This window comes from Strix aluco, chromosome 7, assembly GCF_031877795.1.
Source record: "Strix aluco isolate bStrAlu1 chromosome 7, bStrAlu1.hap1, whole genome shotgun sequence".
Classification (NCBI taxonomy): Eukaryota; Metazoa; Chordata; class Aves; order Strigiformes; family Strigidae; genus Strix; species Strix aluco.
In genome coordinates, this window is record NC_133937.1 from 32,861,061 (window position 1) to 32,878,849 (window position 17,789).

The window sequence follows — 17,789 nt, forward strand, 5'->3', positions numbered from 1 at the left end:
AGGATAGTTTCACATGACTGATTTAGTCAATCGAGTACTTCATCTGATCTAATGATAGAGTGGGATCTATCTGAGTATGAGAAGAGTTCAATGAATGCATTTCTGCCTAAAAAAAGATAGATGAAGATACATATCAATGAATTGTTATAAAAACCCCAGATCATATGCATAGTAATGTCTTTAAATTCAGACAGAAGTGTATTTTTTGTCTGAATGTTGCAGTATTCAAGATGCTGAAGAAGTGTGAAAGAGATCAAAACTGTATGTATACATTTCAGTATTCAAAATTCAGGCAGCTCAACTGAATATTAGAATCTGAAATAGAAGGAGAAACTTTAATGTGGTTTTTGACTTCTATTTCAGAAAGATGTTACTGGACCTCTTTTCTCAAATTTATTTAGTTATCCATAGCACGTGGCTTTTATTACACAAGAAGGAACGGCTATTCATATGTCTGCACAAGTGGTGTAAAGCTATGCAATATGCAATTTTACCATGACAGTGTTCTAAATGCTACATAAACCAGTCAGATATAAATGCAAAATATTCTATTATGCATATGATCCACACCACTGTGTAAATTTATGTGGAGGAATAGTCATTTTTCCCTGAAAAGCATATATGCCAATCTTTAAGACTGATCACTATTTAAATGAAAAAATGAGGATGGTGTTGGTGATAGAAAGGTGTATCTGCAGCTTGACTCCTCACCAACCCTCTTATATAAATTGTATCAAATCTATTTGTTAGTAAGGTAATATGTATGTAAGATACAGTATTATTGGTAAAAATTTGATGGTTTTGTTCAGAGTCGCAGTTCTTAATAGATTGATAATATCCAACGTAGAGATTGGAATAAAATACTAGTTACATTACACTACATATAAATAATGTAAATATACTATGTCAGATATAAATAGTGTATTACACAAATATCAATATTCATACACACAAAAATCAGCATAAGTCTTCCAGTTTAATCTATACTTTATAACTTGCTATAAGCACTTGTTACTGAAAAAAATGTAACTTGCTTATAGATGTAGTGCTTGGAAACCATTTAATGAAAGTAGAATAGCAACAGTAATAACTGAAAGTCGTGACTCTTTACTGAACAGAAGAATCTGGAGGAAAAAGAGGTAATCTTAAACTACCTACGTAATATCAGATAAGAATTGAAAAGGAATTTAAACTGACTTTAAGATGAACCAAGGTATATGGTGTTGTGTGCTAGCCTTGGATAAATAACTTTATAATGGCATCCAATTTAGGCTAAGAATTAGGAGAATGCTCCATTTTGGAAGTCCTTGTCCACACTTTCTATTCTTCTGACATAATCTTCAAGAGGCTGTAAGTGAATTATTTCTTCCATTTCACATCTGTAGAACTGGCTGCCTAATCATCATCGGCTCTTTTAAATAGGCTAGCTTCTACAGGAGATACCTCCTGGCTTGCTCTTTTTGTGACTTATGTCATCAGCTGGGAAGATAGAGGGGGGGAGGGAAATGAAAATTTCAGGGCCACAGGCAACAAGAAGTCACTTAACCTCTCTATCTTTTTTATTGCTATGGTAAATTATTTTCCAGTTGTGTTTTATTCTTCAGTCATAACAGCTATTGTGAATGGTTTTATTTGGTGTCTCTTTGCAGTTATTAATGATGTGATGTAAAATGTGGATTTAAGTGCCAGTTTAATGAGCTGCTATCAAATTATCCTTTTGTGAGTTTTCAGCAACTGAGTAGGTATATTTGCAGTTAAATAACTAAAAGAGTAGTTGGAAACTGATTTTTATCTCAATAATTTTACAGTTTACTAGCAAAGCGCCTGTCTGTATCCATGTGTACTTTGAGCTACCTTACATTATGTGCTTCTCACAACTCTCAGCAGTTCAGTTTCTGCTACGCTTCTCCAGACAGCTTCCCCATGATGGAGTACAGGTGTTCCTAATGCAGCTGAAGTAGCTGGAGCACTGAATTCTCATCAGCCATCTCTGGTGGGACAAAATTAAGTTTGAGAGAGAATTCATCGTAACTCTTAATTTCATATTTTCCAAAAGATTTGGGCTTTTTCTTTTTTGTTTTGTCTGTGTCCTGAACTCACACATGGGAGAGTATGAGCTACTGCCTGGTACCTACAACAACGATGTATTTGAGATTCAATCAAGAATAGCAGATGATACTCTAATAACATTATTCAGTTGCAGATATTTTGATACATTGGTATAAAATTACTTCTTAAAACAAGTCCCTAGTTGTTGCTGTATTTAGAATTATAGTGAAAATTATTTTATATACTTTAAACTCCTAGTATTGCATGTTAGCAATAGAAAGCCTTAAATTTATGGTTTTTGTACATCTGTTCCAGGGTCTAATTCTTGGCTTGTACCAGAAACAAAAGGAGCGATTGTGCAAGGTGGATATGGCCATACTAGTGTCTATGATGAACTCACAAAATCTATTTATGTCCATGGTGGATACAAAGCGTTACCTGGCAATAAATATGGTTTGGTGGATGATCTTTACAGATATGAAGTTAATACTCGGACATGGTAAGTGGAATTTATAATGTAGGAAACTAAGTTATTTGTTACTGAAAAAAACCCCATAAGCATAGAGTGAGATAGAGTAAGGTTATGGTAAAGTCATATAGGTACCTCCATATCCTTTGCATGTTGCCGAACAGTATGCTCTCTGAAACAAAGTGGAAGATTGTGGTGAGGGATTAGACTTTAGGCAGTGGATTAATGGAGCTACACACCGAAGGAACGTCAAGGAGGAAGCTTTGCACATATTCTACAAATTAAGAAAGGGTTCTCTTATCCGGACATAACCACTGTGCAGAAATAGTATATGTGTACTGTTTCCACATGTTATGAATATACTGCTGATGCACATTCAAGTACCTGTTATGTAAATAAGTAGAGAAATCTAAGAATTGTGGAAGGTTATTTTTCACAAAACTATAAGAAATAAGAGAGAAAACTCCTGGTATTGTATAAGGATCCTTAGTTATTAATGTTCTTGGTATTTATATTTTTGACAGTTCCTTGTCCCTCAAGTTTATTGTAAGTTATGAATGCCACTTATGTTATGTATAGAAAGTGACCTTAATTTTTTTTCTTACTTTACAGGTGATTTGAGATCAAGAACTATTTCTTAGAACGTTTTATTCTTACAATTTAATATTTGTGTTGAGCACTAACAGCTTTAAGTACCCAAGACTTGATCTCAGATGTTTGATTTCACTGAGGCTTTTGATTTTGAATGTCACTAACTCATGACACTTAGAAACATTATTACAAGAATTTTTTGTCCTTTTTAATGATTTTTAAATTTCTAGAATTTTAACACTCTGTTCTTGGAACAAAGTGATATTGTATCCTTTGGTCTGTTCAACAATATGATAATAATTATTGGAATATTTCTATTCTTTATTCATATAAAAACTAATAATGAATGCTTCTATCTGCTCTATACTAATGTGGCATTCTCTGCAACTTGTAGAGAACTTAACTCATTCATTTAAAGAGTGTTATACTGAAAGTCAATTGTCATATGAGACTGAAAACTGGCTGAGAGGATGGGGTAATGACATTACATAGTAATAAAATCTTTGTTTACTGTATCTGTGACATAATCAATATTCAAAAAATTCAGTGAGGCAGCTGAGCCTGAAAGTGCCACTGGCTAGGTGAGGCATGAGGAAGAGGTGAAACCATGACAGCTTTCTCATTCCTGTGGCTTTTTTCAAACTCACATTTGCTTGTCCTCACTGTCTGTTTCTCTTACACTCACTCTCTGTTTCTCTGTCTGATCTGGATGAGGTTCATTGCTTCACTAAGTCCTGATATACAAAGCTGATTACTTTTTTATTCAGTGACACATGGGTTTTCATTTCTTCACATCAATTAGGCATCAGCTTTATGTTTCTTGGAACGTGAGGGGGCGATATTTTAATTCCTAGTGTGAACGTTATTTCTCATACATGATGGAGAATTACAGCATTTGTAATACCTACATTGCTTTGCATTACTTGCATGCTGCTGCAGTTGGCAGTTGGGGGACAATGTGGTGCTGGGCTTAGATAATGGCCTGAAAGAGTGGAAGCACCTGCTGGCTCCTGGGTATTTCTATTACTGGTATAACATGCTGCTGTGTGCAACACTTGGCATTGGTATAGTTAACATGGCCTAATGTTTGCAGATACACGTATATGTGCATAAATAATGAGTTCAGTGTAAAGTGTACTTGAGACTCACATAATTTTCATGGGGTTGATATGTATTGGAGAATGCTGAAGATTGCTCTCATCGGTGATGCTAATGAATAGTGAAATCATGGCCAAATTAACAAACTTGGTCTGTATTACGCTCCTGCCGAATCTTGGGGAAAAGTTACTGTTAACAGGAGGAATGAAACTCAGAATGCAATATGCAAAAATTAGGGGGGAAAGAAACCCCCTGTACAACACGGGGACCAGAGCAAGGGCAAGGTAGTTGGTGACAAGTAGAAAAGTAAGTAGCTCAAAGAAAAACTGTGAGGATTGCTTGTTATAGCCACTGTGGAGAGGAGAGGAGAGAGTCCTTCGTTTTCCCCGGAACAGTGTATGGCTTTTTAGGCCTTTAGTGATCAAGACAACTATTTGTAGACAGCTGCCAGGCAGGATAATCAAGACAGAGCCTAGTGTATAGCAATTAATCTAAATTAGGAGGTAGGAGCTGTAGAAAACTGGTAAAGCAAAAGACAGAAAGAAATCTGTAGTCTGAATGGAAAAGAACAACACATTCTTAGTACGTTATCATTCTTTCAACTCATAGCAACAGTATTCCTCCATTGCTAGTTGAAAATAACTGTTAAAAATAATGTCTTGGTCTATTTCCTTGTCATTCCTAATTTTATATGTTGCTAATTGATGAGTTGAACCCAAATATCATGTTTTTCTGGGGATACCATAAGTAATCTGTATCAAACTGGTTAGAAAAACACAGTTATGTGGTGCATTATTTTCAAAGTATGTTTATCAGAAATACACAACAAAAGTGGAAGTTACTTAACAGAACAAAAAAAAAGGGTTAAAACCAGAAGCACACTGGTGGGTGTGCTGGTGGCTTGAATGAATTATTGTATTTTTAAGCAATAAAAAAACCCCTCATTTACTTTCATTTAGGCTTTGGTATTTCCTTTGATGTTACTTTCTATGGCTAGGGGGGAATTTATTTAAATGAGAATATGAGAATATGAGAACTTGTGTTTAATGCCTTCCTCTCAGCTTGTTTAAACATATGATCTCTTATCACTCAAAAAACCTTATGATGATGTAAAAATATTGAACAAATGTTACCAGTGTGATTCAAGAGAGTCAGTATTATTCAATCAGAAGGAAAGATTGTCAAGTCAGTATGGTTGTTACAGGAAACAACTGACAAAACAGTTTAATTGTAGGTGTAAGCAGCATGTAGTAACACAAGTGAAAGTGAGAGTCTAAACTTGAAAACTGTTAGGTTACTGAGTCAAGTAAGAGGTTATTAGGGGAACATCAATAATACTCTGTACTGGTGATCTGATCAGCTCTTCACAAATGTGTCTACAGCTGGTCTACTTAACTAATTAAAACTGGCAAAACATGCAAATGCTTACTCTCTCCCTTGGTAAGATTTATTTGCTGTGATTGAATCAAGTTTGTATTCTGTTCTTTCTAGCCCCACACCTGCCCCTTTAAAACTGTAGTATTGATAGCTCTTGGCTACTGTTGGGCCCATTTTATTGCTCTGGCACAAAGCACAGTCACAGGCTAAAATGAATGAAGAGAGATCAAAGACTCGATCTGCGTGGACTATTTTTTTTTGGTACTGAAATTCTGTATGTTTGAGTTTGCCAGCCTGAATATATTTATGAAGCAGTGCAAGTGTTTTTCATCATACCTAGAATGACTGCTACCATTTCTTTTCCAGGTCTGAGTGTTCAATTAATAATAAAAAAAAATATGTTTCTCCTTTCCCAATACTTAGGATGGTCTAAAGATTCCTTTAGCCTTCTAAAAAAATCTTTATTGCATTTCTTGAGCAAAAAACCAACACAGCTAAGGATATATAAGAATAGGAATTAATAATATGACTAGATTTTCATTCAGTTTAGGGTAAAATTTACCATATCATTAATTACTTGTGAAGAATGTAAACATGATACAATTTATTTCAGATACCTGAGTGAAAAAACTTAATTTAAAAAAAAGACATTTTAAATGAATGCTAAATTGTTGTAACATGAGAAAATCCATAATCTTAAAAACAATCTGAATACATTTTATCATATTTACTAATAGCTTTAGTGGTTTCCTTGTACTTTATATTGTTTTCATCTATAAATTTTCCTGATGTGTGTATACAGTCTCACATGTTAGTATGTATTAATTTGTTATATTTTGCAGGACCATTTTGAAAGAGAGTGGTTTTGCAAGGTACCTTCATTCAGCTGTCTTAATAAATGGAGCTATGCTCATTTTTGGTGGAAACACTCATAATGATACTTCCCTGAGTAATGGTGCAAAGTGTTTTTCTGCTGACTTTCTTGCATATGATATAGGTATGTATTATATTGCAATTTTCTCATTTGAGTTCTAAATACCACAGTGTTGCTTTCTCAAGTCTAGCTAATGATACTCTTTAAAGTCTTTATCCGAAACACCTTCAAGTTATTTATAAATTATATTGTAAAATTAAAACCAGGCTTTTGTTCCATAATATTCGTAACGTTTTAGTTTGTGGGACAAAGCATAGTAGCTAAAATGATCAATTTAAAAAAATATGCCTATTAGTGTCTTATAATACGAATAGCGGATATGTTGCTAAATGAATTGTAAGAGTTGATGCATTTTGGTGTGTTGAAAGTGTGTTTCACAGAGACGCTAGTTATTAGTTATTACCTCCAAGTGTTGATTTTTTTCTTACTAAATATCTACATAGTACTAATAAAATATAATGCTGAAATTTAAAAAACAAAAACAAACGAAAAAAATCCCCCTAAACTGGAACCAAAACATTTCCCCAAGTAACACTTGAGAGGTTCCTAAAAAGGTTTGGAAATGGCAGAGTTTGGAAAAATGCATTACTCAGTGCTTATATCAAGGCACCAGAGTGGGTCTGAATTGAAAATCGGGAAGTGGAGAAGCCAGAGTAGGCAGCAGTCGGAAAGGCGAGGCAGGGTTAGTCAAGTGGTGATGCTCAGGAAACTAAGAATGATTCAGTGGCCACAAGCAGAAGAGCAGTCTGGAAACACAGGAAGTCCACACTGCAAGAAGCAGAGTCTAGAGAAACAGTCTCTTGGGAGACTGACTGTGGTACGTAGCTCGTTGTAGTTGAATAGGCACAGATTGGGGCTGATTGCTGAGACACGTGGATTTTGCTTGATGTTTTGCTCTCACAAGTTGCCCTGCCCCCTCCTGCCTCTTGTGTGTCCAAGTCAGGAGTGATATGTGGCTGTGGAAGTGGCCTAAGCAGTTCTGATGAGAAGAACACACATTTAAGAAAGACGAACTCAAATAAGGCTCTGCATGGCCAGTGATATTAAGGATGACTGAAGCCTGGAAGAGCCTTTAGGAGATCGTAAAAGGATGTTGTATATTTAATTTCACAAGAGAGTGGCTGAGAGAAGAAAAGATTGTTGTATATAAATATATAAGAACACACTTCGGAGGGAAACTCTTTAAGGTAAAAGAGTCTCAAGGCAAGACTAGATGGGTGTAAGCTTTCAGTCTGTAGAATGGTTCCAACCATTAGAGCTGGGCAGTTATGGAAAAGCCTTCCTATAAAATTGTGGAGGCTGTAAATCTAAGGGAATTTAATGAGTCCATAATCTGTTTCCTGTCTTGTTTATTGCCAGTTCTGTTCTCACCATAAATAGTTTTTCCCTTCCCTAATGTTCATGTCTGTATTTTATACATAGACTGCAAATATAAACACACAGGTCATACTTGGGCTGGAAAGCACAGCCACTTGTCCTGGGTGCTAAAAATTGCAAAATGTGTCCAAACAGTCTGGGAAGTGGTACGTGATATTGTTGAGAATAGCCTGTGGATAGTGCCTGGACCTACTTTTGGCAAGTGTTTATCAGCTGACTACAGTAGTAGAAGAGGGCAAGACATGATCCTTTTTATAGGACTAGTTGATGGCTCTTTACGGTTTTCTGTATAGATATCAACACAAGGTGTTTGCTTTCATACAAAAATAATCAGTAAATTAAGTACATTGAACATATATGTGTCATTTCCTACCAGTTTCACCGAGTGTGCCTATAATGCCTTTTCAAAACAGTTGAATTTTTGGACTGTATCCCTGTATTACATATTCTATAGCTTCTTGTAGGCATCTGATGGTGTGAGCTATTGATTTTGTTCTCACTTCAGTTTACATCTGGTTTTAATTTTTAATGAAACAGAGCTCCCTCTTCATTTTAGAGGGTAATATTTCTTATTGGTCTACATTTATTTGTAGAATGTGCACTTGGGAATCAATAGTATGAGTCCCAGGATCTGAATAAGTGTAACTTTCTGTCTTTCATGCAGCATGGGTTTTTTATCCTACTTAATGAAAATGTTGTATGCTCTTTTTTCTTTTTTTTTAATGTGAAACAATGTTTTGTTTTTTCTAGTTGATCACAATATTTAATATGGTATTCGTATTTTCTTGCAAGTCACATTCTCCATGTGTTATCAAACTGATGAAGTATAAAAGAAATTGCTGTAGTAATTACTCTTTAAAAAAAATTTAAATCTATGAAGATTGATTTGATTCAGACTTAATCTTCTGTATTATCCTTTTCACCAAATTAAAAACACAATTTCACAGCACACATTAGATAGACATACTTTTTCAGAAAACAGTAAATACTTATTTTACTAAGAATTAAATAATTATGGAGTGGGTATATTTCAGAATTTTATTTACTTTGTATCATGAGTTTTTGAACAATGCTTGGAAGAAAAAATATATGATGCTATCAGTATCACGTTTCCTAGATACTTTGCAAGTGATGGAGTGTTATGCTCTGTCTTGTAAAAAATGGGTGCTGTCTGGAAACCAGCTGAATCCTGGAGATAGAGCCTATACTATTTATGTTCATGTTGGGCTATAGAGTACTTTTGATTATATCTCTTATTATATGTGACATAGTCTTATGGATAGATTGCTTCAGCTTTTTATTATCCATGAAAATGCTTACTGTTTTTCATATTAATGTGAAATAACTATTTGGGAGGATTCATCTCAGTTAAGTTTAGCTGTTTTCTAATATAATCTGGTAATCCAGTCTCCTTCTCTAGGACAGAGCTCCTTTTTTTTCTTCTTTTTCTGGAATTAATCATTGCTCTCTAGGTACTGAACTTAATCTACATGAATAAATTTTAGACGGTTAAATGTAAATGTCATGAGCCAAGACCTCAATTCAGTCATTTTAAATGCTTACTGCACCTGAATATATTTGTTAAAGCTGAAGACTTGGAGATCTGGAGATGTTATAAAAACTATTATGATGCCCTAGTTTTCATAATTTATGTTGTTTAGTGTGTTTACTTAAATAACAGTTAGTTTATAAGTCTGCTACATAAAATGAGCTTTAGAAAGCAGGCCTTTGGTATGCTTTTTCCTTCTCTGATATTTTAGCAAACTTTCTGCTAAGTTGCTCTGGCAGCTGCTTAAAGATCCACAAATGTTTATCCTCATAGAGGTGAGGTATTTTTCAACCATACTGATATTGTTTGCATTATGCTGACAGAGGAACCTTAGCAATGGGGACAGGGCTGCCACTGGGCTCAGTCTTGGATGCTGTGGTTGACCTGCAGTTTTCTAACTGATGTTGGTTATGGCTTTTCTTTATCTGTTGTTCACTGGAGTGCTTGTAGTTACCTGCTTAGTATGTAAAAAGGAACTGAAGGGCCTCAACTGGTGAGATCCTGCCTATTATGGATGTAATGTCAGTGTTCAACCTAGGATGTTTATTCAGGTCTTCCATTATAGCATTTTGAAAGATACTTGTAGCAGCTTTCTCATTTAGAAAAGAAATTTGAGTAAGTGTATATAGCAAGAATATATATGCACTGCTTGTGAAAATCTGTGCTCTGTGACAGCTCTTTGGAAATTGGGGAGTTACATATGCAAAGGACAGTTTGTGTATAGTCATCATACATAATAATGACAGTTATTACAAACTGGGATGCGTGTGTCTGAAAATCTGGCTGCATACTTGTAATTAATAGGGATTTATCTTTCAAAATAAGATATTATCTTGTTCTTCAGTCTTTGCTGTGCAATTGAGAAACTATTTATTAGGACCTGTACTCCAAGTTGTCCTAATTCCTTAGCACTACTTTGTAACGTATAAAAATCACATACCTTTGGGAGGTTGAGACATGGTCGAAAGAAAGTAAATAATCATCACTGACTTCAAATTCTACAAAGTTCTTAGATCCCACAGAGATTAGTTTAAATAAATGTGTAATAGAACTAGAGACGAAGCATGACACGCATCAGTATTGATGTTTTGCTTATGTTTCCTTCTTGGGACAAAGTTTGACATTAGTTCAGTCTGCTTTTTTTTCTTCTGGAACAAAATCACATGAGTTGGTTACTGTTGGCCTCAAGTTCACCACTGAACTAGGTTTTCTGCCTACAGAGTGGTAGAGTGGTTCAACCAGACTAGTGTGCTGGGGATATTTTTTCTGAATACTTGATTGATTTAATTATACACATTGTATAAAGAATAGACTTATATACATTTATAAGTACATTTATATATATAAGTACATGTGTATACACATGTATACGTACATTTATAACATACTTTATATACATTGTATAAAGAATATACATTGTATAAAGAATAACTTCAGAGAGAAACCATGGTGACCTGTCTACTGTACAAAGTTCTAGTCCAACTCCTGCTCCAAACAAAGTATTATTGTTTTGCAGAAGTTAGTCTAATGAGTACACATCTCAATAACTGGGCTGAATTCTGTGGAAGGATAAGAGTAGTGAATTAAATAACATTCTGTGCAAAGAAGTTCTTAATTTTTTAAACATTTATGAATAAAATGAAACCACTTCATGAAGGCATCTCATTCTTTGCCATGACTAAGGATTATTTGGAGCAAGTTAGGAAATTTGAGGATGTTTTCTACATATATTTACATGACTTTGAACAAAAATAGTATACTTGAATCAGCTCTTGGCTGAAATGAGGTAAGTCTATTATGGATTCTTCTTGCTGCTATAGGCCTTCTGATATTGAAGCAATCATGAAAAACCCTCCCACAGAAAATGCAACTCTGTGGTATTGTCCCAAAACATACCAGAAGTTACACTGTGAGTGTTCAGCCACACTCCATCTTCTGGGCTGTACCAACAATCAGCTTTTTGGAACAAGATTATGCCTGGTAAACAGATTTGGAGCAAGAATCCTACCCTGCTCTGTTCTCTCATGTAGACTTGGGAAGAAAAGAGGGTGCAGCATTAAAACTGTTTTTTCACTTTTATCCTCAATTGTTATATCTGATATGAAGGTTTTAAAAAAAACATTATGTGTCTTTCTTCCTTATGCTGCCCTATAATTAATGTTACAGTGCTGATAAATGTATAAATCTGATTTACAATTTGTAAGACACTAGCATTACTGGAAAGCTTTTATCTCTCTAAATGTGTGGATGAGTATTTGCAAGGCCATGTCCATGTGGGTATTAATTTTCTAAAGGAAAGCTCAATATTGACCCTGGGGAACCTGTTGAAGTACTACTTAAAAAAAAAAAAAACCAACCACCATGCTATGTATTTAAATACCTATATGTATTAAGTACATATTTATGTGTATGTATATACACAAATTTGAACATGTGCATGTTGAACTTGCTTTCAGCCCAGCTGCACATAAAAAATTTCAAAGCTGTCTCTAGGATAGATCTTTGAAGTATCAGTTTGGGATTAATAAGACTACTTTTTGTGGGGTTTTCTGTTTTGTTTTGTTTGTTTGCTTTTAATTGTAAAACCATGATACAGAAGCTCACCCGTGCTTAAAACTCTTGGATTTATATTCGAATCAGAGCTTTGGAAAGTAATTTAGATTATATTTTATGAGTATTCAGAAGCAGAATTTGCAGATAAAAGTAGATTAATTGGACACACAGAATCAGAATTTAAGAGATTCTAACTACTGAGTGGTATTTAAAAATAAAAGAAAAAAATGCTTTTTCTAAGAGTAAGGATATTTATTTTAGTTCCTGGCTAAATGGTAATGTTAGTAAATATATTTCTGTATGCCTAAGGCACTTCCTGTAGTTTCAGTGTATGAAGTATTCAGTCTGTCTTTTGTTTCATGTATGCCAGTTGCTAAGGTACCTGGATACCCTAGAAATGTATAGAGCATGACTGACAGGGAACCTCTGTAAAAGCCCAAATCTGAAATCATTGGCACGTGGCAGCTGCTTCCATGCTCTCTCCTAGTGGTAGTTGTATTTCAGCTTTGTCTGTACCTATGGGAGAAGTGCAATAATCCATACGTTTAAGATAATGATATACTCCACAATGTTTCTTTTGTAAGTCTTGTTACTGTCTGGATTTCAATTTATTATTATGAATTAAATAATAAGGAAATTCAATTGCTTATGAAGGACAATATTGCATGTGAAATATTAAGTTTCTTCTAAGGACAGCTCTTAAAATCTTTCTCATCTTTGGAAAAAATTCTTAAGATTATCTCATGAGTTTAACTTTAGTTTCACTTGTAATCAAACATATTGCTAGTATTTAGTTATAAAATGAATTGTTTATTCATAAATCGTTTGCTCGTAAAATAAATTATTTCAACTCTAGTCCTTGTCATCAACAAAATAAATATGCTTAAATGTCTCTAAAGATTTATTTTTTATTAATTTCTAGTGCAAACCTATCTATTTTTACAGTTCTCCCTCCTTCTGGAGTTACAGATTATCAATGTTCTATCACAAAGAAAATGTAAAGCAGCGGCTGTGATAGATTAAGTTTTATGTGTTCCTGAGCACTTAAGTCATAAATGTAGTTCTGGTGCAGTCTGTAGTAGCAATTACCTCTGTATCACTGTACTATTAGAAGAGCAGAACTGTAATAATATAATGCACTAATTGCTCCATTTAATAGTAAAGCTCAAGGTTGTTGTTTTTTTTAATATTGCTTAGGGAGTCACTGTTATGTATATAGACTCTGCTGTAGATGTTAGATCTATAGTTTAAATTCAGTTCATGCTGTTTCAGACATAGTTGCCTTTTTGTTTTCCTGAGAGTAAGGAGATTTTTATTATCTGAACAAAGTAAAATATTTATGCAGTGTGGAATGAATTGGAAAATAAGTTTTTTGTTCATACCTAACTGTCATGGTTTAACCCCAGCCAGCAACTAAGCACCATGCAGCCAGTTGCTCACTCCTCCCTGCCCAGTGGGATGGGAAGGAGAATTGGAAAAAAAAAGTAAAATTTGTGGGTTGAGATAAGGAATGTTTAATAAGTAAAATAAAATATAACAATGATAGTAATGATGATAATGATAATAATAATAAAGGATATAGCAAAAACATAACTAACATCAGAGGGGAAAAAAGAAAAAACAGGTGATGCACAATGCAATTGCTCACTACCCACTAACTGATGTCTGGACAGTCCCAGAGCAGTGATCTGCCCCTCCCTGCCAACTTCCCCCAGTTTATATACTGAGCATAACGTCTTATGATATGGAATATTCCTTTGGCTAATTTGGGCCAGCTGTCTTGGCCATGCTCCCTCCCAGCTTCTTGTGTACCTCCTCACTGGCAGAGCATGGGAAACTGAAAATCCCCTGACTTAAGATAAGCCCTACTTAGCAACAACTGAAGCATCAGTGTGTTATCAACAGTATTTTCACACTAAATCCAGACCACAGCACTGTATCAGCTACTAGGAAGAAAATTAACTCTGTCCCAGCCAAAACCAGGACACTAACTTTCATGGTGTTTTAGTTGTTTATGGTGTTCAGTTCTCCAGAGTCACAAAAAAAGAGAACCAGACAGAGTATAATGTGTGTCCATACTTTTGTGAACCAACATTTCTTCTTTTACCAGAGTAAAACTGAGTAGTTATTGGAAATATGTGAAGAGAACGTACAAGCATAATCTGACATTGGATTCTACATTGTATGTAAGGCTGCACTGCAGATGTTACAGAGTGTCATTGAGCAGAATCAATACATTGGCATTTCAAATTTATTCAGATAGTTTAAAATTGAGAAAAGTTGATAATGTAGACATAAAGTAGGTAGCTTTGTATACCTTTTTGTAAAGCATAGCTCCAAATGTAGTAAAATGTTGTCACTAAACAGGCCTGCAAGTGTCAAAATACAAATATGATCATGGAAGTAAAGTATGGAACATTGGTTGCCCCTTTTTTGGAGAATGACCTAACAACTTTTGCTCCCTATTTCTAACAATATTATTTTTTAAATTTTCTTTTCTATTCAGTGGAACAGCATTAACTCAGTGTAGTGAAGAGTAGTGAATAGTTAGGGCACTTTCCTCAGAGATGAAAGCTGTAGGTTTAAATCCCACTGGGTAGGAAATGAACCTGTTTCTCCTATAACTTGAATCATTATTCTAGCTACTATTAAACTATATAAAATAAATCTTTTTTCTTTTATAGTGTTTTGGAAGTATGAACCCTTTCCCTTCTTTAAAGGGGATGGTAAGACTATCACTTCAAGAGAGTTCCACCTGCCAGTTCTGAGTGGGCATGGTGCTTCTGTTTAGTCTTGAGTGCAGTATTGGGAGTTGCTCAGTGGGGGAGGAAAATGAAGATGAGGTATAAAGAAACTTCTGTTCAATCCTTACAGTTTTTCATCTGAGTTTCTATAGTGTTTTCTGCAAAGGGAATGTTTCAGTTCCTTGATGTTCTCTTACAGTCTTTACAAAATTTTGTAGATATGGGAGCAAGTTGTCAAGATTTTCAGGGTCATTCTCATAGTCTTTTTAGTTGTTAAAAATAATTGAGATGTCCATAAAACATTTAATAAATCAGATGAAGAAAGAAGAGAGTAATCACCTTTAAAACAGCTTGTAGATGTGCGGTTCTCTTAGATTTTCATAAATCAAAATTTGAACTGGAGATAGTTGGATGCTCAACTTGTATAATTCTTGAAACCGCTTTATTAACTTAATTCGAACATGAATTTAATGGAGCTGTGTTAACATGCTTCAGCTCCAGTTTTGTCCTAACGCTTAAGTAATACATTGTTCAAAATCAGATGTGAATGATAAGTCCAAACTTTATACTGCCCTCCCCCCCTAAATAGGTTTTTAATGGTATGTTCCACTCTATGTCTGAAGAGCAAAAATCACTCATAAAATGACCTGCAGGACTAACAAAATGAACTAGGATTCTGTATTTTCCCTATTTTTCCTTCAGTCACATTTTGGTAAATCTGGTCTTAGTTAAATATCTTAAAGCAAATCTATGTTATTTTACTGATGTGACAATGTTGATTAGAAATGTGGTTGTTACTTTTCTATAAAATCATACTGGGAGACATTCTAGTAATGTATGAATACATTATACTAGTATATATATACTAGTACAATATATACTATAGCATATTCCTATTGCCCTACTGTATGTGTATTATAGTACCTTTGTATTGATGTAACTGGTTGTATTTTTAGTGATCTCAGCAATGGAGCCTTAATGGTCCCTAGTGAATTCTCAGGGACTCCTTCCCTGTGTCTCTATGTCCCTTGTAAACAGCCTAGATTCCCATCTGAGTTCAAGATCTGTGAAATTTTCCTTACTGTTGCAACGTTGAGAAATTTTCTAGAAAATGTCTTGGTCATCCTCTCTGATACAAGTAATGCAATATTGCCAGTAGGATGTAGATGAGAAGGATACAGGGGATTGGACAAAGTAAAGGGTGTCGAGGCCTGTGGGGGTACACTACCCCATGCAAAGTTTAACTGGGGTTTTTCTCTGCCAGCATCAGCTGGATCACCTCAAATCTGGTGCATTTCTGTGACATGTTTTATCACATCAGTAACTTGTGTGGCTGGCAAATTCACTCTGAGCCACCTCTGGTAACCATTTAATCTACACTAGGGAGGAGTATGAAACTTTTTCTTATATGGTAGGACAAGTTCTTGAAGTTGAAGCCTTACTAATAGGAAAAAAAGCCCCTTTTTTTCTCCTTGTACTTTTCAGTGACTAAAAATTCTGCTAATTGGTTTGGAATGAATACTATCACTTCTTCATCTGCTTAGTAACTGTTTCTATTAAAAGCAGTATACACTTCTATGTGCTATATATTATACCTGGATTCATGCAGAGACAATGGTAAATACAACCAGTATGATATCTTCCACTTATGTGCATAATACCTTAAGAGTGCATGACATTTGAGAGTCAAGTATTTCATTCTTCACTCTGTAGAGCTTGCCATCCTTATTAGACTTAATACAACAAATACAATGCACAAAAGGTTGTAACAGTGATAATGTTGAAACTCATACTGCCTTTGCTGTTTGTTGCTTTCTTCTTGGAACTCTACTGGAAATATGGGTACTTTGAAATGTTCAAAAGAAGTTTGAAGATGATGGACAGGGATGAATTCTATTTGATTCTTTACCAAAACCCACCAAAAATCAGTTGGTTAACTATCTGTATTTTGTATTAACTAATCTGTGCAGAGAAACTCAGATCAGGAATTTAAAGCTGAGCAAAAGTATTACTCTTGCACAGTGCTACGTTCAGTGTTCAGTAGTCATTGAGAAGGCTAGGAGGAGATAAGAGGGAAGGCTATTTGTAACATGCCTTCCTCCCCCTTTTTTTCTCATACTTATTGAAAAGACCTGCCAGTTTGACAAATACCATTGGCAAGAAAGGAATTATTATATCTCCAGCCCTCAAGGGTTTCTTATCTCAAAGCTGGCCTTTATTATGGTTTTATGGTTTTCCTTTGGCATTAAATCCTGCTTTTTATTAAATAAATTAAGTACAGGAAACACTATATATTTGTATATATGTTTGTAAAAATACAAAAAAGTGCAACAGTTTCCAAGACCAGATGAAAATTTAGTGTGGGTTTTTTAAATCATTTCCTTTACTATCAAAGGCATATGAACTCAAACATGCTGTTTCTGTTAACATGCAGTGACTTACAGCAGCAAAAACTTGATTTTAAAGTATAACAGCAAGATTTTGCTGATCAGTTGTAGTGTTAAAATGTTTGCTTTTTATAGCTTTTAAAATTGAAATATTTTCTTGAAATAGAAATTGAATTCATGATTGTTGGTCAATGAATTTCTGATAAATAATATTGTTCTTATTCTGAATTTCTTATGTAATTCAAATATCATGGAGGCATCAAATGCCAGTGTTATGCCTGGATATGGGAAATACACAACTTTCATATTTAATATTACTGCTACCTTCATCTGCAACTTGTGATCATAAGTAATTAATTGTTGCCCTAGTACTGTGATCTATTCTGTTGAAACCATTTCAGGAACGGCATCTCTGGCATGTATGTACTTTCGCTATTCTATTCAAAGTAGAGAAAATAAAAAAAACAGTTGTGAAAGGTGAACTATATGAACAATACCGTAATTTTGTAATATTATGTTAACAACAATAGTGACAGAAGGTAGAAGTTGATAAAGTGGCAAGGTTTTGGGGGTGCATTGGTCCTATAAGGAGTGAATTAAACTTACTCTACTTTCCTTTTCTTCAAACTATTAAATTCATTCTGAGTTCACCATCTGATGT

General features: G+C 34.6%; 1 protein-coding gene across 6 annotated transcripts in view; it reads left to right on the top strand.

Moving 5' to 3' along the window:
• The window catches only part of ATRNL1 (attractin like 1), a 574,237-nt gene that overhangs the window by 84,379 nt on the left and 472,069 nt on the right, over positions 1-17,789 (top strand). For all 6 annotated transcript variants that reach the window (XM_074831353.1, XM_074831351.1, XM_074831356.1 and 3 more), the window contains exons 9-10: positions 2,365-2,548; positions 6,427-6,581. In XM_074831353.1, the coding sequence (XP_074687454.1) occupies positions 2,365-2,548; positions 6,427-6,581 (339 nt within the window). The remainder of the gene's footprint in view (positions 1-2,364; positions 2,549-6,426; positions 6,582-17,789) is intronic.